Here is a 23,744-nt window from a genome sequence, read left to right as displayed (position 1 = left end):
AGTAATGACAAGACATTTTTAAAAATCGTGTTTCACTGAGGAAAAAAACGTCAATATATTTTGCAGTAAATTTTGAGCAGTGATCTTTATGGAGTACCCCCCTCAACCCCACCTCCATACTTCTATATTTAGAAAACTTCTCAAACAACTGTCTAAGATGAAATTTTAAGCTAGAATAGTGTGGTTTTAAATTTTATTTCAAAATTCAAATTGATTTCAGAGTTCAAACTTTACATTCAGGAAGATTATGTGGCAAAATGAGGCAGATTGAATTCCAAATCTGGCATGGTTTCTATGTCTGTAATAAATGAATTAACATGTATGTATTCTACTGCCCTCTCATGGGTGATCTGGAGATATAACTAATGGTAGTTAATGCCTTTTAAATCTGAGAATAGAATGTTTAATTTAGCAATCTCTATTATTTTGACAATATAGAGGACAAGGTAGAAATAAAATCAGGTTCTCTAAGGGACTTATAAATACTCAGCAAACAGAAGTTCAACTTCAGAAACCAGGGAGAGGATTCTTATACTAGGGCTAGTATAAACACGCTGTCAGGATCACACCCATGCTTATAGCTACCTGTGTAGAATGTGGAAACATGCAGGAATTTGCCTTTATTTTTGTTTTTCCATTTGAGAAGTCATTACTTCCTGAGGTGTTTCACAAAATGTTCTTTTTCACATTTGTATCCACTCACTCTATCATTTCACACTGTGAACAACAGGAGAGTAGGAATGAAATCTTATTCTTTACACCTTTGCTGCCTAGAATACTACCTGATACTTGAGCAGTTCATCAGTAATTGTTTATTTAATAAGTTAAATGAACTATCAGCCCAGCCACCAGATGGCAACACAGTTGTACATGTAGAAGGATAGTTTAGCTAATTGGAATTCTACCTGGCCTTGAGTAACAGATAGGTTCCTAAAAAGTTATTTAAAATGTACAATGACAGCTGGCTATAACTTTATTGACAATTATGTCCTTAAAACTGATCATCTTTGGATAAGATAAATTCTACCTAAGTGTAATAGCTCATAGGTACATATTTTCTATATTGGACGACACCTGTTTTTGTCTAAGAGCATTAGTCTCCAGTTGTATCCCGTCAAAAGGACTTTTCAATGGTCTAAGTGCCTCAAGCAAAGTTCATTCTGTAAACCCAAAGCCTGTATTTCTCCCTGGGGCTCCTGGGTGGCTCAGTGGGTTGGGCATCCAACTTTGGCTCAGGTCCTGATCTCACCTCTCTTGAGTTCGAGCCCCTCACTGGGTTCTTTGCTGACAGCTCAGAGCCTGGAGCCTGCTTTGGATTCTGTGTCTCCCTCTCTTTCTACCCCTTCCAGCTCATGCTCTGTTTCTTTCTCCTTCAAATATAAATAAACATCAAAAAAAAAATTTTTAAGCCTACATTCTCCCAATAACAAGTCACTTGCTCGTATTTTTGCCTTGACTTAATAGTTATTATGTTAATAATAATATGTATTATTAACTATTATCAATTGTTAATAAGGCAGGGCAAAAAATACTACCAAATGTTTCACCTGTAAGTCATAGCGACTCTAGGGTCACACAAACCTACGTCCCCATTGCTACCTCTCAATAGATGTGTCCTTATGCAGGCTATTAACTTCACTAACTTCAGTTTACTCATCTTCTCCAAAATGAAGATAACATTTTCTACTTCATAAAGTGAAAATAATTAAATGAAATAATGTCAGTGGAATGATATCTAGTACAATCATTGGTTTATAGTAAGGATTCAGTAACTGGTAACTATCATTCATATTCTCTAATGAAAATCTCACCCACATTATTATTTGGTTTATTTGCTTTATTCTCCCGATTTAAGGCCTTCAGCAATTAAATTAAGTTCATAACACCAGGTTTCATAGCGATAGGCCATGCGGATTTGGGCTACATTTGTCTTCCGGATATCGTTTCCCATAGGGCCTTCCTCAAGGTAATTGTCGCCCAGGAACTTTGCTTTCTCCTGTAAGAGAAAAGAAAGGAGAATGATTGTTGTCTTTTTATCCTGATATAGACAGTAATTACATCTTCCACAAAGATCCCTTCCTTATATTACTTACTGACAAAAGGAAAACATAAACCAGTAAAAGCACTTATCCAGTGCCTCAGTACGCATGGTCTGCTGAGAAGTCAAATGTGTTTTATTTTCCTTGCCCAAAGGCATAGCCAGAGAGATAGAAGAATTCTTTCTAATCCCTGGCCATAGTATTTGCGTATGATTTGCGGGATAATTTTTCTACATGTGTTTCCCCAACTATCTTTTCATTACTCAGTTTCCAGATCCTATGCACAGAAGGGCAGCCAGCCAAGGACAGGTCTACCTCATGAGAAATTCCACATTGCAGAACACTGTTTCTTGCCACTTCACACATATCGCAGGTACTCAGTTTGAACACTTGGGCAGCAATGGCGTATTCTTCCATTAGGGGCTCCTTAGGTTATTTATTTAAATGAGGCAAAAAAAGAAAAAGAGAAAGAAAGAAAGAAAGAAAGAAAGAAAGAAAGAAAGAGAAATAAAGAAAGAAAGAAAGAAAGAAAGAAAGAAAGAAAAGAGAAGAGAAGGAAAGAAGCATATTAAAAAAAAATAACAAGCATCCAGCAGAAAAATTATATTGAAACACCTTGATTTGACTTTGAAATTCTGGATGGAAAACAACAGTCCCTCCAAATATGCCTGTATTGCTCAAGATTCCATATGTGTACCTTGGTAAAGTGGAATTGCATCGGGTCATCTGTCGACAGTGAGATCATTAGTCCCTTCTGGAGGAAATCTAAAAAGGGATTTTTGGCATATTCTAGAAATAAGCTGTTGTTACTTAATGGCGACATGGCGATGGGAATCTGGGCTAAGAAGAACAAATACTGTAACACAGGACTCTGAAAAGGAAAAGTGCAAAAAATTATTTAAGGATGTTGAAAAAGGGATACAAATGAGAAATGTTATAACCACATGATCTGCAAGTTTTAGCTTTCAAAAGAATGATCATACGTTCTTTCAGTCCCTGAGGACAGACAAATAATCATTTTAAATGTAAATGCTATTTAGAATAAATGTTTTTGGGATCATCAATTTTCAGTAGCCTTGAATCAAACTAAATGTTTGAGTTTTAGTTGCCTAAGGTACATGGTCTGTCTCGGGAAAAGACTTCACCTTGAAACATTTTTTTATCCCTCATAAGAAAGTTCTGACTCTCACAAGAGGTATTTGAAAACATGCTATAACAAGAAATCTGGCAAAAACTAGTTTAAGGTAAGCCAAGCACCTCTGAATTCTCCCTTGTCAGAGTTCTAAAATAGAAGTCAAAAGACCTGCATTAACTCATCTCTGCTGCTGACTGGTTAGGTAATCGTAAGCAGCTCCCTTTACTTGTCTGGCTTCTGTGAAATGAACTGTACTAAATAACCTCAAAAATCTTTTTTTGCTCTACTTTAATTTGATTCCAGTGTTGATAAGGACTTGGGAGACAATGATACGGAAAAAATTATTCCTCTAGCTCCAATATAAAAGTTAATATTTGGAAGAGAGCCTCCAACTCACCTTCTTTAAATTCAGGCCGTGAGAGATATTATCTGCTGTCATGAATGCTGTCATGAGATGGGTGAGAGCGCCCGCTTCCCCGCAGTGAGGTCGGAACAGGAAAGTATTCATGCCTCGTTCCCTAGGGAAAGGCAACTGCCATAGTTATCACAGGTGGCTGGCTAGGACCCGGCAACAATTTGGGGCATGGAGTAATTTATAAGAAAATCTGGTGGGGCGCCTGGGTGGCGCAGTCGGTTAAGCGTCCGACTTCAGCCAGGTCACGATCTCGCGGTCCGTGAGTTCCAGCCCCGCGTCAGGCTCTGGGCTGATGGCTCGGAGCCTGGAGCCTGTTTCCGATTCTGTGTCTCCCTCTCTCTCTGCCCCTCCCCCGTTCATGCTCTGTCTCTCTCTGTCCCCCCCCCAAAAAAAAATAAATAAAAAACGTTGAAAAAAAAATTAAAAAAAAAAAAAAGAAAATCTGGTAAGAAAAGAATTAACCCTCTGAAAGAGAGTGGGGCATCCAAAGGATTCGGTAAAACTGGCAATTCCAGGTCATGATCTTAATTCTTCCCGAACATAGCCTTCTGAAAAAAGAGGCAGCAGAGGATATGAGGGTATGGAGGAAAGTCAAGATTTGATTAGGAAATTTACCAAAAGTACCATGTTGTCATTTCTCCTACTCACACTTGAGGGGGGAGATGTTTCCAGAAAACCCCGTTATAATATTCCTCTATTCTTTACCCAGGTATATCAAGAAGGGTGAAGTGTATGGAGTATGATAATAAATTGTGCAGTGATTAGTGAAAATTCCTAAACTTGCAGAGAAAGGAACTGTGAAAGTTGCTGAAGGCTCCAAAACATCCATTCCTGCTACTAAATAAAGAAAGAAACCGAAGAAAAAGACAAGGGAAAGAAATTTCTGATTCGGGCCAATTGAAAGCGTCCTAGCAGTGCAGTGCAGTGACCCTTGACCACCCAAGGCGCCAATGTCTGAGCAAAAGAGGTGTGCCAAATAGAATCATCTCCTTCTACCTCCAGTTCTGTCTACTTACTTTCTCAGGCTGTTGAGAACCGTGATGTTTGCATACATGTAGTAGGCATAGTAAGTATAAGACGGATTCTTTTCCATGGTCCACTCCTGGGGCTTGGGACTCTTGGAGGAGAACATGTGGCCACTGTGTTTGGACTCATCATCCACACTGTCAAAGCCAGTAATCTGTCCGGAAAAGTAGGCCATGCAATGGGGTCAGTTCGACTACAGGATCCCAGTCCTCAGAAAACCTTTCAGCTCCCAAAGGCAAGGAAGGACCAAACATCAGAGATAAGCACCAAAAATGAATCACAGCTTGTGGCAATACTAGCTCACGCACAGCGGTGAGAAGGCCCAAAGGCTCATGCTTACATGCTTAAGGAAGACACTGAGGTCTGGGTGAGCCTGGGGATTAATGGTGGCCCACAGCTTGTGGCAATACTAGCTCACGCACAGCGGTGAGAAGGCCCAAAGGCTCATGCTTACATGCTTAAGGAAGACACTGAGGTCTGGGTGAGCCTGGGGATTAATGGTGGCCTCAAACACTGGCATGAAAACATTCTCCAGCATCTTTCCAAAGTGTGGGAGGAAGTTCTTTGATCGGAACACATCGCTAAAGGCAAGAATAAAGAGAATTTAGGAGGAAAATAGTTTTAGTATTAATAGCCCCTGTGTGAAGAAATCAGAGGGCAAGATGCCATGTTCAAAAAAAGACTTAGTGTGTCCATTCTAGGTCCACTCGCGTACACTCTTCTTGGCTACCCATAAAGAGGGATTCCGTTTAGATGAGGCATAGACACATAAATTTCTTGCTGGACCGGTTGCCTCAATCTCTTCTACAAAACCTCTGTAGTAAAAATATTAACCTTCACAGCTAAATCCATATAGAAAATGAAGAGTATATATAGGAAATATGTCGCAAAAGATTGGGTGACTTATTTGTGGTATATAAGATGGTGAGCATGATACATTTATCGAGAACACTTCTGGAGCGCCTGGGGTGGCTCAAGTTGGTTGATTTCAGCTCAGGTCATGATCCCAGGGTAGTGGGATCGAGCCCCGTGTTGGGCTCCACACTCAGTGCAGAGCCTGCTTAGGATCCTCTCTCTCCCTCTGCCCCTCTCCCCAGCTCTCACATGTGCGCTCTCTCACTCTCTCTGTCTCTCAAAAAAGAAAAACAAAAACAAAAACACTTCTGATATGCTTTAGCCAGGGACAATCTAATGAACTAACTCTTATATAGCACTCAGCATATGGCCATCCACTCTTTTAAGTAGCCAGAAATATTAGTTAATTTAATCCTTATAACAACTCAGTATGTTAGCTACCATTATGACCCTATTTTTTAGTTAGTTTATTTTTAAGTAAGCTCTTCACTCAATGTGGGACTTGAACTCACAACTTGGAGATCAAGAGTCCCATGCTCTACTGACTAAGCCAACCAGATGCCCTCATTGTAAAGATGATGAAACAAAGGCAGAGAGCTCATGAAACTTGCCCAAGGTCACACTGCTAGTAAATAGTAAAACTGGGATTCAAATACAGCCAGTCTAGGTGCAGAGTCCATGCTCTTATCACACCTACTGCCTCTCTGCTTTAATGATATTAGACAGGAAGTCCTACCCCAGTCAAAAAGTTACTTTTTTGGTTCAAGAGACAGGATAAAACTCTTGCATTGACAAGGGTGGGGGGCAGGGGCGGCATACAGAGGCAGGTGGCCAGAAAATATATAAACACTTAAGTTAGACAGAAGATCAATGAAGCTGAGCATCCCGGAGGGTCATGAGTAATTATCAATCGTAATACCATTGATAAATACTCATTGATTGTGGAGGACTTGAACACTTGTAAATGAGACAATTGTCAGGTGGTAGTAAAGGTTCTTTCTTTTTTTTAATGTTTATTCATTTTGAGACAGAGAGAGTGCAGTGCAAGAGTGGGTGAGCAGGGGAGGGTCAGAGAGAGGGCAGGTAGTTGGAGAATTTCAAGCAGGCTCTGCGCTGTCAGCACAGAGCCTAATGTGGGGCTTGAACTCACAAACCGTGAGATCATGACCTGAGCCGTAATTAAGAGTCAATCACTTAACCAACTGGGCCACCCCGGCATCCCGATAATAAAGGTTCTGATACAAGAAGGCTACATCCCAGTCCAGATAAGCATGGGAAAGAATGACTGGACACAGAGAGAAAGACCAGGAGAAAGGGAAAGTATAGTAAAATGTACATAGTTCTCATCCTAGCTAAGTTTCAAATATTCTCAATAAGTTATTTTGTGATCTGAGTGAAGTCCCATGTTTTAAAAAACAAAACCCCAAAACTTGGTTAGAAAACTGTACTGAAATGATCTTTCTAGTTCCTGTCTTTGGTCAAGAGTGCTGAACCCAGATTGGACTAAACCAAGCACCCAGGACCCTGTTCTGAGCTCCGCTTTAACAAAGCTTTTTTGTGTCTAGAGGCGCTACATCTTTCTTGTTTGTGCAGAGAAGGCGAGGCAGGCGGGATGAAGTCAGGCTTTCGCATCTCCGATGGGAAGGTACATACTAGATCCTGGGGACCTGGATCAGCCAGGTCATGTTGCGGCAGTAGATGCGGTTACGGACGAACCAGGAGGACAGTTTGTGCCACTCATCAGGACTGCGGCCATAGATTGACAGGCGGGGCTCGGCGTGCTGGTACTTTGCCTCCACCAGGTCTGCACCTACCTCCTGCGAAGCCAAGAAAGGAGTCCAAAGCCAGGAATTTCCACAAGTCCCTCAGGGGTCTAAATCTGTGGGGTCTAGGGAGAGGAAGTGGGTACCAAGAACAGGGGAAGCGTAAAAGGAGGTCAGAGGGAACCTATTCCTTAAGATCTAAGGAAATCGAGAGATGAGGGGAATCTAGTCCGTAAGAGACTGATAGTGATGGAGTCTAGAGAGTGAAAAAGTCAGAGAAAGGATGTTGAAATATCCAATCCAAGGGGCCTGCAAACAACACTCAGCTCTTTTTACACCCCCTACTTTCCAAAACGCACATCTCCCAAGTCCACTGTGTCATTCCTGCATGCTAGAGCTCAGGCCATGAGCCTGAAAGAGTCCTTAATCAGTCCCAAATCCACACCCTCAGCTTCTCTAGCCTCGGAATACAAGTCTTTTAAATCATTACAGTGGACATCTCTGAAGAAATTCTTGCATTCGTCTCTGTTGTGCTTCCCCAGGGATAGCACCTTTCTCCTTCCTTTCCCTCCTTCCTTTCCTTCCCTCTCTTCCTCCTTCCTCTTCTCTTTTCTCCTTCCTTCTTTTCCTCCTTCTCTCCCTCCCCCTCCTCAAGAACCAGGCCAGGTACCATAGATCTGGCTGGTTCCTCCTCACCTTGATGATAGTGGCAAAATATTCCCCATCAATGTAATTGTCTGTCTTTAAGTAGAGGTCTCGTAGCTCACTTGCTCCTACAGGATTGTATTTGTCATTGAACTTATCAAAACGCTGGAAGGTCTGGCGTCCCTGAATCAGGAAACAGGAACACAAGTATATTATTATCAGAGCTGCTGGGACATGGAGAGCGAGGGAATGGCCACAAGGAACAGGGCCTGGGAACCGGGGGGAAGGGGGTGGGCTCCAAGAAAGGAATCTGGCACAGTTGACAATGAGTGAACCTCAAAATTGTCTGTGGGTGCTTTCAGTCAGCACGGTCAGCCAACACGGTTAAGAGGGCTCTGAGAAGTGGGAGGTTATAGGAGAATGGCATGTGCGGTTCTGAGTATGAGCATGAAGCTGACATTATCTTTTTCAACCTACAGCGTGAACATCCAGAGAATCAACAGTCAGGTCATAGGGATGCATCTTTAATGTGGCAAAAAGTTCCTTCAAGGTCAGATTTTTCTCCTTGCTGCTGTAGACCACTCTGTCAGCATCAATGTGGTAAGATTTCTTAATAAAGCGCAGCAGGTGCTTTTGGTTCATGCAAGCGGCTGCATGGATATGGGTGTCCACCTGTGTGTACATTCAGAGAAAGAAAACCAACAATCAGCCCTAGTCATGCTGCTCTGTTAGAGGCCATGGTGCCTGCAAACCCCATTGAGGCAAGAGAAAGGAATAAGTAGAGGGATGTGACCTGACATCCGGTGAAGGTGGCCCGGCAGGAAAGAACCAGCAGCACCTTTTTGTACCCTTGCAAGAATGTGAAAGTTTAGGGCGGTGCAATAATAATAATGCCTATTTCTCTTGGATATCTGCCTATCCAATTAACTCTCTACCTTTGATCCACACAAAATTCTCAGGGACCATTCTCCACCCCTGAAATAAACTAGCTGCCACAGCTTTCAACCCCAAAGGGAGAAAAGATCAAAATCATGTCAAAGCCATGACTGACACAGTGATGGAACTTATGAGTTAGATATTTAAAACAAAAATTTAATGTTTTATTTCTTTTTGAGAGAGAGGGAGAGGGAGACAGAGTGCGAGCAGGGGAGGGGCAGAGAGAGAGGGAGACACAGAATCTGAAGCAGGCTCTGGGCTCCAAGCTGTCAGCACAGAGCTCGAAGTGGGGCTTGAACTCACAAACCTCGAGATCATGACCCGAGCCAAAGTCAGATGTTTAACAGGCTGAGCCACCCAGGCGCCCCTGAGCTAGATATTCTTATGATTATAATTTTATAGCCTGGAGATTTGATAGATGAATTTGCCCAAGGTTATACAGGCAGCTGAGCCAGGATTTGGTCCTGAATCTTTGCTCATATATTTTCTATCCTCACTTCTTGCAATCACTCAAATGGTCAGAACACATCTCAGAGGTGTTTCTAAGTTGATTCATTTTCTACACTTATTAGCGCATCTGATGCCCACCGTCCTCTTGTGAGCTAGACTGAGCAGATATATTTTCCAATTTTACGAATGAGGAAACAAACTCAGAAATATTTAATCATCACCCGCTATATCTCAGAGTCAGGAAGTAGAAGAAAAAGGACTAGAAGAAAGATCTTCCAAAGCCTGGAATAGCAGTTTTTGAGATTTCGTTCGTTTTTGTTATTTTTGTGGTTCACGATCATTATAATTTTTTGTGGCAAGAATGTGGTAAACCCTTCTGTGTAGAAAACAGTAGAAATGGCATTTTAACTTTCTAGAATAATTCATTTGCTTTCACTAAAAACAGTTTCTTTCTTGTCCCACTCAAGAGCTAACTGGGCTCCCATTTTTGCCCAGCGCTGGCCCCTGAGCAGTGCCCACGTTTACCTTCCTGCAGTTATAAAAATCTCGGTGGGGGTTGTTCTTCAACTCCTTTAACTCGTCCATCTCGTTGAGCATCTCATGGACCTGGAACTTGGAAGACAGGAACTTCAGGCGCCGGTGGGTGTAGGTCTTACTGTGGAAAATTAAATCACATAATTCTGAATCATTCAGACACTTAAGGAAAACAGTCACAGTTTCAAAACCATCAGGACCCTTATTACCCATAGGAAGCAATTATTGAAACAAACATTTCAGTTTGCAGTTAATCTCACTTGAGAAGTATTGGGCTCCAGGGGCTCAATCTTTTCATCCATGTTGGACAGAATAGTGAGGGAAGACTTGGGAAGGCATTTAACAGCCCCGGGGAGACAGCGTTGCTCAAGGCTTAGGGATGGCAGATGCAGACTTGAATCTCAGGGAGCTGTGTGACTTTGGGAGATTATTTAACTCATCAGAGTCTCCGCTTACAAAACGGCAATTATAAAACTGCCCACCTCGCAGGATGCTTGTGAGGAGATGGGAAATAATGTACCTGACGGGTTTAACAGTGTTTGAACATTGTAAGCACTTGGTTAAATACTCATTCTTACTAAGAGCAGTGTTAGTACTCATGGTGGTAGCATCACTAAACACTCACACAGGTCCTTGGGCAATTAAAGCAAGCAAAAAATTCATATCATCTAAGAAGGTGTCCATATCGAGATAAGGAAGTGGCTTAGGTTCATCTTTGCTGGCTGCTGCTTCATTAGGATAGACGTGAACCACACCGTCCTTCATTTTGAGGTGATAACCCAGGTTTTCTGGGAGGTTATCTGTTTGGAAGGGTTCTTCTCCGTTCTTCGCAGGAGGGGTAAAGACTTTCCCAATGAAACACAGAGTAATATATCAGGAAATAAGACAAATGACCACATGAAAATAGCCAAAATATGAAATGCTGTAAGATCTCATTTGTTTGGAATCCTGTACGTCATAAGTTATAATTATTTACCCAGAGCTAAGCTAAAGCTTATTTTTACGTTATTTTTCTTTCTTTTCTTTTCTTTAATTTTTTTTTATATTTTTATTTTTGAGAGAGAGACACACAGAGGGTGAGCAGAGGAGGGGCAGAGAGAGAGGGAGACACAGAATCCGAAGCAGGCTCCAGGCTCTGAGCTGTCAGCACAGAGCCGGATGCGGGGCTCCAACCCTTAAACTGCGAGTTCATGACCTGAGCTGAAGTCGGACGCTTAACCCACTGAGCCACCCAGGCGCTCCTACATTATTTTTCAAAGCTGACCAAATTAGTAGTTTAAAATAACTATAAGATTTTATCTAGTGTAAGAATGATTTTCAAGTCCTTTAGAAGTACTGTTTACATGATTGATACACTACTTACCAATAATTTTATTTACTAAAGTAGCTTATCAAAGGCTTCCTGTTTAGAACATTTTATTAGCTTATGAGATATTTGCATAGAAATAAAATCAAACTACAGTTGAAAAGTAGAATTTGCATTGTGTCCTTAATAAAACCAACCTCTCTAGAAGTCTTAATTTAGAGTGGTTATTTTCAAAAAACTTTGTTTTTTAGAGCAGTTTAAAATATTTTTTAAATGTTTATTTATTCTTGAGAGAGAGAGAGAGAGAGAGACAGAGCACAAGTGGGGGAGGGGCAGAGAGAGAGGGAGACACAGAATCTGAAATAGGCTCCAGGCTCTGAGCTGTCAGCGCAGGGCCTGACACAGGGCTCAAACCCACAAACTGGGAGATCATGACCTGAGCAGAAGTCAGACACTTAACCAACTGAGCCACCCAGGCGTCCCTAGAGCAGTTTTAAGTTCATAGCAAAATTGAGCATCAAATACACAGTTCCCATATACTCACTGCTACTCCCGCACAGGCACTGCCTTCCCCACTATCCACACCTTCCACCAGAGGGTACATTTGGTGCAACTGATGAACATAACTGACATGTCGTAATCACCCAAAGGCCATACTTTAACTTAGGGTTCACTCTTGGGGTTGTACATTATATAGGTTTGGACAAATGTACAATGACATGTATCCACTCTTAGAGTGTCATACAAATGGTCTCACTGCCCTAAAGACCCTTTGTGCTCCGTCTACACTGGTTTTAATATAAGTGGAAATATAAAATAAAGTCTTACTAGAAGAATTCCAGTTCTTATTGTAATTATAACATACTATCCACCTTCTAAAGCACCTACAAAGGAATGAGAAGGGATTTTGTGGGTAAATGTCCCCTTCTTTCCAGTGCTAACAGTTTCAACCTAAGAAAGCCAGGAAGAAATTCTACGTTGTCATGGCCTTTAAAGCGCTTAACCTTCTACTTTCAACAAGTAAGTGCCCAAGGCAGCAGAAAAGTCTCCAGTTTGCCAGTGACGACTCACAACTACAGTGGGAAAAATAATATGGGAAAAAAAAAGTCATGCATTTTCTATTCAAAACTAGGAGACAAGGAACACGAAAGAAGTGAAACAGTATTTTGCTATGTCGAACATTAATTTTTTGAATCTTTATAGTTGAACATAATAGAGAGATAAAGCACAATTTAGAAGAAGCAAAGACAAAACAAATATCTTAATGACAGTATTATAGAAAAGAGGTAAACCAATTTTATGTATTGCCAAACAGGATACATGTTTACTCTGATTTTAATATTAAAAGGAATTATAGAGAAGAAGTTACAGAACTGGAAAGCTTTAATGACATAACAATTTGCAAGTTCAAAAACCCTTAATATTTGTCTCCCTTGAAATCTCAAACCTAGAAGTATACTCCAGAAGATGTCGAGCCACTGCACAAAGATGTTTCTCTAATGCTGTTCATCGCAGCCTTATTGGAAATCAATTTTTAAAAGTCGGAAATCTAAATGCCTAAAAATGAGAATTGGTTAAATAAAACATGATACAGTTATACGATAGAAATCTGAGAAGTTCTAGAAATCTGATTATTTAAAAACATGTACTTCACTTCATATAAGGCAGAAAGTAAAAAGTGAGAGACGGAAATGAAGTACTATGGAAAGTCAAAACTTATAGTTTAGTGTTCTCCAGAGGTTAGAGGAAGGAAGGAAACGATAGCATCTGGGCTGCACGTCAAAGGGTGAGGTTGCATCTGGACATATGGACATACAGTGAAAAAAGTGAAGGGCGGTCCAGGCACTGGGAACAGCATGACAACAGTACAGGGGCAGGAAAGTGCTGAACCAAACGGCAGACAGGAAACACTTCCGACCAGAACAAAGGTGGAGTAGATAAGGTAAGTTTATAAATAGGTTGAGAATCTAGTTAGAAGGCCAGCTGGTGGCAGGCCTTGAATGCCAGGCTAAAGACTGGACTCAATTTGGAAGGTAATGGGAGCGATTAAAGGTTTGTGATAGGAGAGGGATATGTTCAGATCTGTGTTTTAGTAACTGGAACCTAAGTGAATCTCACCAACAGACGGTGAGGTTAGAATTTAACAGAATGGGTCAGAAGCTATGATAATAGCCTAGACAAGGTGAAAGATAGACCTAAATTAGGGTTTGGGGAATAGCAAAGAGGGGAGATTTTGAGAGGTATTGTACGGAATTAATTATGTGATTGTGCACGTGGGCAGGAGAGAGAATGGAGCCAAAGACGACTATGATATTTTTAGACTGGCTTACTTAGATAGTAGTCCCTCCTTATCCATAGGGGACATGTTCCACCACCCCCAGTGGATGCCTGAAACTGTGGATAGCACTGAACCCTGTATAGACTGTCTTTTCCTATATATACCTATACATACCTATTAATGGGCCACTGGTCTATCAACTTACATGTTTAACTTATAAATTAGGCACAGTAAGAAATTAACAACTACAACTAATAATAAAATAGATCAATAATAACAACACACTGTAATAAAAATTGGGAAGGGCGCCTGGGTGGCTCAGTTGGTTAAGTGTCTGACTTCAGCTCAGGTCATGATCTCATGGTTCACGAGTTCAAGCCCTTGTGCTGACAGCTCAGAGCCTGGAGCCTGCTTTGGATTCTGTGTCTCCCTTTCTCTCTGCCCCTCCCCTGCTCACACTCTCTCTCTCTCTCTCTCAAAAATAAAAATAAACATTAAAAAAAATTTTTTTTAATTGAACATGGTCTCTCTCAAAATATGTTATTGCCCTAAACTCACCTTTCCTCTTGTGATGACGTGAGATGATAAAATTCCTATGTGACATGAAATGGGGTAAATAAGGTAGGCCTTGTGAGGTAGCAGTAGGCCACTGACCTCTTTTTTTTTTTTTTTTTTTTTTAAGTAGGCTTCATGCCCAGTGCAGAGCTCAACGTGGGGCTTGAACTCACAACCCTGAGATCAAGAACTGAGCTGAGAGCACCTGGGTGGCTCAGTGTGTTAAGAGTCCAACTTCGGCTCAAGTCATGACCTCACGGTTCATGAGTTCGAGCCCCACATCAGACTCTCTGCTATCACCACAGATCCCGCTTTAGATCCTCTGTCCCCCACCTGTCCCCCGCTCCTCCCCCACTCTCTCTCTCTCTCTCAAAGTAAATAAATAAAATTTAAAAAAAAAAGACATGAGCTGAGATCAAGAACTGGATGCTTAACCAACTAAGCCACCTGAACTCCTCAGGCCACTGCTGACCTTCTGACAATAAATCAGGAGGACCATCTATGTATGGACCTCGGTTGACTGCAGGCAACTGAAACTGAAGAAAGCCAAATCACGGAATGGTGGTGGGGGGAGACTACTATAATTTAGGGACATACTTAATATTGAGTAGTTAAACCAAAAGATCTATTTCATATGCTGCATAAGAAAATTACTTCTGACGTACCTGGGTAGAAGCTCTCGTTTGCTACCCAAGCCTCACCATCGATGTTCCGCAAGTACTTGGAAGGGGTTTTAGGGAATCTCTGAAATGACTTCTGCATGTACTTCTCCCGTATGCACAGTGCCCTGTACAGACCTTTGCAAACCATTTCAAAGTCTTCAACTGTCACCTGCCAAGAAAGTGTTAGAGCATCGGAGTCACTCCTGTGAAAATCCAAGAAGTGGATTGTCTTGGGTATGCCCCTGCTCTCTCCTGGGTGTTGTAGCCCGTGCTGAGCCCACCTGCCCACGTGGCTGCTCCCTTACGTGACTTGGGCCCTGGGTCTTCCTCCAGGAGCAGGTCCTGAAGTTTCTTGCCCTCTTTCATTTCTACTAAAACTCACCTGGTCTACAAGTCTTGTGTTTGTTTGGTGTTTGCTAGAAAGCAGTGATTATCTAGTGAGTGTGATTAAAAGAACCCATTCTAACATGGAAAATACCTTCTTCCTTCCAGGTTTTACATACGGGCTTCTGAAGACGGTATCTCAACTGAAAGACCATGTGACTCTAATTTGAGAATTCAAACCACTTTCTGGTCAGTGGGGGAAATATGTGGGGATGAATAAGGTGTCACACATCCCTCAAACCCTATCATGCATGCCCTGCCTTCTGTCGTTATGGATGGATCAGAACATCATCTTATGAGAAGTTATCATTCCTTTGGATGGTTTTAAAGAGAACTTAATCTGTGGCTAAAAATGGAGAGATTCTAGAATAACATTTTCTCAGAACTGCCGGAAATTTCCTAAGCTGGTATGTCTCCCATGCCCCATCCCTGACTCCGGGCTGGGGACGGCATGCCCAAAGAGTTATAACTTGAAATCACTGAATGATCGTCATCAGAGCCCAAAGATTTTCTGGGACCAATGTAAGCTTGTTCTGAATGTTTGAGGCCCGGATGTTGATCCTAACCAGTTGAACTCTTTTTAAAGGCTTGCTGACCTTGGCCGAGAGATTCTGGCACAGGTGCTGGAACTAGAGGTCTGCTTCTAACGGCATGCTTGTTCCTTTGCCACCTAATGGGCCACCGGTCTATCTTCTCCAGGATAAGAGCTGGATCTTATTCACCGTGGTGTCCTCAGCATTTAGCACACAATGCGTAGCACACAGTAGGTGCTCAATAAGAATTGATTACATGGAGTCAACTGATTATCAGGGATTGATGGCCCTGGAAACTTAGTCCTGATCCCCCTTACCTCTCTGTTCAGTTACAAGGTGAGAACAGATGGGGGCACAGAATACAACCAGCTGATTATTGCTCAGCAGCTCAGCCACATTCAGCCAACACGCCTGGTTCTTCAAAGACTCCATGTCATGGTTTCAGGTGTCCTCCAGCTTTCAGAGGAGAAACAGCTACTCCCTGACTTCTGTGAACCTTTTCCTTCCTCCCATCCTCTTTCTTTTCGTTTGTGTTTGTTTCTACCAAGCACAAGCGGTATCAACTTTGCCTCTTAGTTTTTATGTTTTTTTTTAACTCCGGCGTTCTCCAAACGGCAGCTCTATTGAACATCTCCTTTCAGTCATTTATAATCTAAAATGCCTGCCATTTGCAGTCATGTCATCACACAGAAAGTGAATAAACAAGAATTGTGTTTGTTTCCTTGCTCTGTCCCTTTTTAAATATCTTGGGACTGACCCTAAGTGGGTCAGTTACATGAGAAGGGGGCTTAGGATTGGTCATTAAAACTATATTTGGAGCATAGACTGATAGCTACACATCAGTTTCACCAATATGATGCTGATTCTGCAAGTTCATGTGACAGAGATTTATTAATTGCCCAACTGTCCTGGACAGGACAGGAAGGTCAAGTTGTTTGTGACAGGAGTTTACTATCCCTGTGGCATAACTAGAGTCTATTCCAGGCAATAATCTACCGTGTAAGCATCTGCAATGAAATTGGAGATGACCGTTGGTCAAAAAAAAAACAATAGCCCTATTAGAATTTTCTAGGCTCTCTCTCATCTTTCTTCTTTTCTCTGGTCTCTCCACTCTTCTTTTCTCATCTCCCTCTCTTTCTTCCAAGCTGTTTTCTTGGATTGGTTTATGCTACCTGAAGCCCTTGTCTCTATTCTAGGGCTGCCCGGGATCCATCTTTTCCCAAGAGCCCCCTGTGCCTCCTCGAGGCTCCCTGTCTTGTCTTGCGATATCCTCAATGAGATTAGCCCACCAGGTGCTCTCTTGTTTCTTGTGCCAAAATCTGTCTAGTGTATTCTGTAACACACACACTGCATTCCACTACATACTGTCCATGTGCAAGCAAATGGAATAGAGAAGGATAGATCATGTGGGATGGGATAAAACAAAACAGAAATATAAGTCATGGCAAATCAGTATTGAAATGCAATAATGAAGTACAACAAAGGACAAGTGAACTAACACCTTCCTCAGAAGGAAAGGCAAGAAGGTAAGGAAGCTGAAACAATCAAGCTGTGTCTTCCCAGCAGCGACATTTGAGGGGAAAAAGAGCAACTCACCCCTGAGGCATAATCGCCAGTGATCTGCACTCTCTGAAAATCAGGCACGGTCTGGTAGGTTGGAGATGAAGAAATGTATTCGTCGATATGGGACAGTTTAGTGGAAGATGCTTCACTTTGTGGAATGGACAAATTAACGGTCTTCCGTCCATGGAAACGCTTTTTTCTGGGTTTGAAACACAAAAATAAAAGAACTTAACTTGGTCCTCATTGGGAGTTGCGTTGTGATAGATTGGTGTTTCACTATCCAATTTCATTTTGAGGACAAAAAGTGCAAATTAAAATGTCAGCTGGCTGTCAGAAACAGGATCCAACCATATGGGAAGAGGGATCACGTGACCGTATTCCCTTCTTCCCGGTATCCTTTGGGACCGTTGGCCTTTGGGAACATACGAGAAGGCTTTCAGCATGACCTTATTCTTCACTGGCAGTCCACTCCTAGCAGATGGGCAGTCTGGGAACCACAACAAGCACAGGCTATGTCAGTTATTACCTGTGTTGTTTTCTGCTTGTTCTGAAACTCTGTGAGCTTCTGTTGCCCCCTATGAAAAAAAATAGTGTAATAATGCCTACCTTAAAGGAATTCTGTGAGATTTAGTGCACGGAGTTTATAAGTTGCTTAGTCAATATTACTTCCTTAGATCAACAAGTATTTATTGAGTTTCTGCTTTGACCCAAGACTTACGTTAGGTCCTATGGGGCATGCTGAACAAGGGGATCGCTGTTCTTTCCTTAAAGACAAAATAAAGAGGATGACCAGGGCAGGGAGGCAGAAATGGAGTGTTGTATCCCTGGGGCCTGGAGGAGGTCAGACTGGCCTGAGGGCTATATTCATATCAGATAGCACAATGCGAAGGTTGGCTAAAAATGAACTCTGAAGATGAGGCTCTTGAGTTCTGGTTTCCGTACCCATTGTGTATAAGTTGAGTGTGTGCCCAGCAGCCATCAGCCTACCTTGGTTTGGAACAATTGCACAGGAGCTCATATCCTCTTGCTTGGGCAGATAGGGAGGCTTCAACTAAAGGAAGATGTGCATGAGCACAGGATGTCTACTCTTTTCTTCTTTTTAGTCATTGCTAACCTTGCCCTAGCTTACACAGTGCGGGGGTGGGGGGTATAGGTGAAAGGGAAGAATTTTTAGTTCTGGCAGAGTTCTTCCTCCAAGTTGAACCATCATTCAGACAGACTGAACCAGCTGCCCTGACCATTCTCCTTCCTGTGTCCCAATGTCCCAACATTCCCTTACACCACTTACCTCCTGCCTTCTGTGGAGGTGGACATGGCCTCCAGGTGGAATATGTGTGCTCGCATCTCATGATGAGAAATTGGACAGATTTCATCCACATCAAAGGGGGAAATCTCCTGACGGCCTCCCTCATCTTTGACTTCAGAGGCAAATACTTTTTCAGCCAAGCTACGTATTTCATCATCAATTTCTAAAAGAGGTTTTCATGGATTAGTATTCAAGCCCTTTCTCAGAACTCATCGGAGAGTTCCTGTTATGTGTGAGGCAAAGTGCTAAGGACTGCCCTGGGTGCGTGGCTCCCCTATACTCTAACCAGTGCCCCAGAAGCATGTCAAAGCTCAGTGCCGCTCTACTGTCTCTTTAGAGGTTTCTGTGTGGGTAGCTTGGAAATCTATTCTCAGAAACACAGGTCAGATTCTTGCAGCACATTTCAGGAGGTCCTAAAGGTGGGATTGGTCTCTTGCAGGATTAGCACTTAATGTAAGATCACCTGTTTCTGGCAGGGCTAAGTCTGATTTTCGTAGTAACCACGCAGCATAATCTTTCTCATTAGACTGGTGGAGTTTTTCCGATGGCTGTGAAGGTGTGAATAGGATTGTTGGTCTTTGGAGCTTTTCTTTCTAGAAAGATCGTAGTGATCTAGGTAGTTGTGAGAAATAAACGTGTACTTTGGGCCTTTCTTCCTCATAGGACAGATACTGTGTTTCTCTCACACATTATTTCAAATCCTGACAACTTGATGATATGCTGGTATGTGGGAGAAGGGGGCCATTGAAAGTTACTACCCGGTGTTGGGAGTCCCACTTCTTGTGGACATGTGGCTTTTCATAATGAATGGCCCTTGGAAAGCCAATTTTACTTTTACATGCCTTAATATTCCCATCCTTTGTTTTTAAGTTTATTTTAAGTAATCTCTACGCCCAGCGTGGGGCTTAAACTCACAACCCCAGGATCAAGAATCATATACTCTTCCGACTGAGGTTCTCTTAATATTCCCATTCTTAGAATGGGTGGAGGGGTGACGTTTAGTTTGGCAATGAATAACCCCAAGACTCTCCGGATGTAAGGGAACTAATTTCATCATACAGCGTAGTAATGGCCATCAAGTATCTGCTCTTCTGTTAAGTTCCACTGCATTTTCCACATACCCAATTGTTTTCATCTGAATAGTCATTACTTCTAATACTTCTAAAATCTCTTCATATTTCCAGAAAAGAGCAGGTAGCAAATAATGAGAATGGCAAAGAGTTAGCTATTTGGAGCAACAGAAGACAGAACACTCTTCAAATGATGACAGAGCAAACTGCGTGCAAAGAGAAAGATCCCCTCATTGCCGCCCCATCAGTGTCCTTACAGATCTCCCAAATGCCACATTTTCGATTTTGACTTGAGTAAGTGCATGTGTTCAAATCCTTGTTCTGCACTTACCGACACCTCCACCTTCCTCTGTCTTAGTTTCCTCATCTGTAAAGTGGGAATACCAGTACCTACCAAAACTCACTCATGAGGCTGTTGTGGTAATAATGTACAGGGAAATACTTTACAGACAAAAAAGCACCAGATCAAACTGAATGATGCAATTTGGTAGCATTGGTCAGACAGATATCTGGTATGGGGTTAGTTTGGGGCTATTAAGGAAATGATAAATGATATGACTTAGTATAGGCTGAAGCGTACATTGGAAATGATAGTAATTAAATCATAACTTCACCACCACTGTCAGGTCAGCCTATTTTCAAAACCTGGCTTATCACAAAAGAATAACAGAAATCCACTGTATTGCTGAACTTCATGCATCTGTCTGCCTCATTAAACTCAAGCACTTCCTGAAACTGAAGACCGTCTTTGGATGCTATGGAGTAGTTCTTTGACAAGTACCACACTCCACAAAGGACCAAATGGGACTCTAAATAGATATGTTTGATGGCCTGAGAATGCCTCCCCACCCCACTACCAGCTGATCCCCAGAGATTAGTATCATTCCTCCAGGAATGCCAGCAAGCACATGCACCTCAAGGATGAATGGCAAGCAAGTTAGAAGAGGCTTCATGCACCATGAAACGCAAATGAAAAGAGGCTAGTTGGTTATGATGATGATGAGGACAAGGATGCAACTGGCTTGTCATGATGGGTCTGTGACGATGCTGCCGGAGGCCTCAGGAAGGACGGCATGGAAATGGATGCTCAGAAACCAAATCCTACTTGCTTGAGATCTGGCTTGTCCAGAACAAACAGTCATTACCTAGGACTGCACGTATCCATTTGTTTCATAGTTTTAAATGTTATTGTTTTTACTGAGTTCCATCTCCCTAAGCCACTAGCGATGATTGAAAAGTTAGAAACTCTACTCTAAGATGTGGTTTGCATGATGCCCCCAAATTACATGGTTGATATTTCCTTCCACTGAATCAACCAGTTGTTTTGACTTCATGCAACCACAGCTGAAATTTGACTCCTCATTCAAGAGCTCTGCCTTTCAAAAATATTTCAGGGAGTGGCGATGGTTGTGGGAAAGAAAGAGTGAAACTGGTATTTCAAAAGATGAGTGGATAAGATTTGGTGACAGTTCTGAATTCATGGAGTAAAGGAGAGATGAGTCCCTTGTGTTTGTATAGCTAATTGTTGGGTTCTTTTTTCAGCATATTACATTTGAGATAATGGAGCACCTGAGTGGAAATGTCTGGACGACAGGACATCTTCATTTACATGTGGAGTAGACAAGAGAATAGAAACAAGTGGTAGAAAGATGAAGCAGAGTGAACACTGAACTAGGAGTGAGGAAGTGTCTGTGACAGCTGGGTGGCCTTGGGGAAACCACATAATCACAAGGAGCCTCAGTGTTCATCATCATAACAAGAGAATGCTAATAATAATGATGTCAACTTCAGAGCATTGCCATAAAGGTTAAACAAGAAATCCTTTAAAAATGACACAGTACTATATAGAAGTTGGGGATTATTACTATTAACATGGGAAGTGCAAGGCTCTTGAGAAGAGGAATGTCATGCTGGCTTCTTCACTCAACGTTGAGATCCAGAAGAGCATGCTTATTTCCCAGCAGTGCTTTATTGATGGGTAGAAAAGACAGGTCGTAGGTGTTTCATCTGCCACGTCTCATCTCCTCTATGCCTCTCTGAGGCAGACCTACTTACTATCAGTCAGCGTAAGGACAAGTCTAATTTGAAACATAACTTAAAGTTCCAGTTTTATCTGAAGTGAGATTTTATTTGACCCGGTCAGAGAAATTTACCATGAAATGTTTTGCTTTGGAGTTGAGGATTTCCTAAGGCAAGACTCAATAGGCCCCGCTGGCTAACCTATATCTAAAGAATACTATTTTATTTTAAAACATCAGGTGAACGCCCCTCTGATGTTCTCTTTAAAAAATGGATTTGGTTGTTTTTTTTTTTGGGGGGGGGGGTGGGGAGAGTCCAGAAAATCCATGAGTTCATTTGTTATGCTATGGGATATCTATGGTTATTATTAACCTTTGTTGGCTTTCAATGGTATCATTTAATAAACACTGCTGAAAAATACTCATGTTTCTGAATTAATGAACAGTACTATTTTTCATTGATACTTTGGCAAATGGCAGGAAAAACTGTCCAAAATACTCACGTTTTTCTTTAGCTGTTTGAAGTAAAAGAAAACAAGATAAAATATATAAACAACTTTCAGAAACCATAGTGGCTGTTAATCTGTGCTTTGGGATAGAAATGTGTAGATTGGTACAAGAAATGGGGGAGGTGGAATGTGTTATTACAGCTCATTCTTCCATTTACCTACAATTTGCTGTCATCAGAAAACTCTGGGAATATGGTCATTACACACCCCTTTCTTTTCTTTCCCTTTCTAATATGGCTCCTTAAATTTATGTTTATAATCGTAAAGAGGTACGCTTTGTAAAATGTGGTGTTAAAGAAATCTGCTCTAGAGAAATGGAAACTCTCATACAATGCTGGTTTCAGCCAAACTGAAGGAGCCCATTTGGTAAACAATTTAGCAACACCTACCAAACAGCCATTTCTGACAATCTACCCTACTGATTTCCATTCTTAAAAATGGCAAAAACTTTATGTACAAATACTGTTGTCAGAATACAATTTTACTTACCCAACTGTAAAGAACCTAAGGGATTAGTTAAGAAGATTTGAATATTACCCAGCCATTTAAAATGATGTTTAGGAAGAGTTTAGAATACCGCGATAAACGATTAAGTCATAATGTTAAGGGAAAAAAAAGGCAGGCTATAAAGTGACATGTATTATATAATCACAGCTATGCTTTTTACAAATTCCTTAAAGTTGCATAGAAAATAGATTGAAAAGAAAAACACTAACATGTGAAAAGTGGTATCTTTGGATGATGGGACTGTGGTTGTTTTTTTCTTAGTACTGCTCTCCTAAATTTCTCGTGTTCTCTAAATGAGTGTTATTACTTTTATGTTCAGTGGAATTTCTCTTTCTTGTTTCACAGGAGATATGTATTTCCTTCCTAATGAAAAAGACTTAGTATGATTCTAAAAATTATTATGTGTACAAACCTGGATCGTGAGCCATCAAAATACACAGATTGGGTTAACATTTCCATCATGCTTGTGATTTTCAACTAACACTATAGCTAGAGACGTTGTATAGGACACTGCTGTGAACTCCAACAGGCACAGGCTTTGTTTAGACTAGCAGAGTAGATTTTAAATATCTTCCACCGTTTTCTCCTGGGATCATCAAAGATGCTACCACATGATACAGTTTTAGAAAATTATCTCCCTTCCAAAACTAAGAAGAAGAAAAAATCCTTGAAAATCTTGTCTTGCTTCTTCCTGAAAAGTATAATTAAGTGGTACTCTGAACCCTAAATAAAGGATTGTCAAAGCTGACATGATATACTCAAAGGAATGGCTGCATTTAAAAGAATTGAGCTCTCAAAACACTTTTGCACACCTACCTGGAAGTTTCAACAGAGGCATTGTTGCCGGGGTCCTTGATTCTAGGATAGCACAGTAGAAAGGAGGAGAGAGGAGGCTGTGGGGATGACTGCCTGACACTATAAAATACCCTGACATTCATTTTATGATTTTGCTTTGCATCTGTAATCTGACCCTTCTCTGCTAAAAAGAGAGAGATGAGTTTTAGACCTATTTATAGCTTTAGGCAATTGACAGAGAAAAACAGGTGAAGCCTTCAGTCTTTACCCTGGGATTTCAGAAAAGATAAGTGCTAGGTCAGGAATTGCATTTCAGTACTTTCTAAATCTTCCTATGCACCGGATTCTCCTCAGGTGTAGTTTTCTTACATGATTTTACCAGTGATGATTATTTTTCACCCCGGTGAAATACAGCAAAGTCTTATAGGCTCTGGATGTCAAAGTCCTCAGGATTTCAGTC

At 41.5% G+C, this 23,744-nt stretch overlaps 1 protein-coding gene across 2 annotated transcripts; it reads right to left on the bottom strand.

The window, feature by feature from the left end:
* Positions 1-1,816: 1,816 nt before the first annotated feature.
* Positions 1,817-23,408, bottom strand: AMPD1 (adenosine monophosphate deaminase 1). Of its 2 annotated transcripts, XM_060625432.2 has the most exons (16): positions 23,306-23,408; positions 21,977-21,988; positions 18,368-18,548; positions 17,113-17,278; positions 14,603-14,768; positions 10,424-10,643; positions 9,790-9,919; positions 8,356-8,550; positions 7,930-8,061; positions 7,124-7,287; positions 5,070-5,196; positions 4,606-4,769; positions 3,572-3,692; positions 2,737-2,910; positions 2,355-2,465; positions 1,817-1,996 (listed from the first exon to the last, which is right to left on the bottom strand). In XM_060625432.2, exons 1-16 carry the CDS (start codon positions 23,325-23,327, stop codon positions 1,838-1,840), a joined length of 2,244 nt encoding a protein of 747 aa, XP_060481415.1. In that variant the 5' UTR covers positions 23,328-23,408; the 3' UTR covers positions 1,817-1,837. The 2 variants fall into 2 exon arrangements, with proteins under 2 accessions (XP_060481415.1, XP_060481416.1); XM_060625433.2 differs by lacking the exon at positions 21,977-21,988.
* Positions 23,409-23,744: the final 336 nt, after the last annotated feature.

This window comes from Panthera onca, chromosome C1 (genome assembly GCF_046562875.1).
Source record: "Panthera onca isolate mPanOnc1 chromosome C1, mPanOnc1 haplotype 2, whole genome shotgun sequence".
NCBI classification, from domain to species: domain Eukaryota; kingdom Metazoa; phylum Chordata; class Mammalia; order Carnivora; family Felidae; genus Panthera; species Panthera onca.
Note: the sequence above shows the minus strand (reverse complement) of the source record. Positions and strands in the feature narration are given on the sequence as shown.

Bases quoted from the DNA above. Each gene is read 5' to 3' on its own strand.
- AMPD1 (XM_060625432.2), bottom strand. From the start codon at position 23,327: ATGCCTCTGTTGAAACTTCCAG. The intron at 7,288-7,929 runs GTGAGGAGGAAC...TTGGCTTCGCAG, and splicing joins ATTTTGCCACTATCATCAAG to GAGGTAGGTGCAGACCTGGT. The intron at 2,911-3,571 runs GTGAGTTGGAGG...TTTCCTTTTCAG, and splicing joins ACGGCCTGAATTTAAAGAAG to AGTCCTGTGTTACAGTATTT.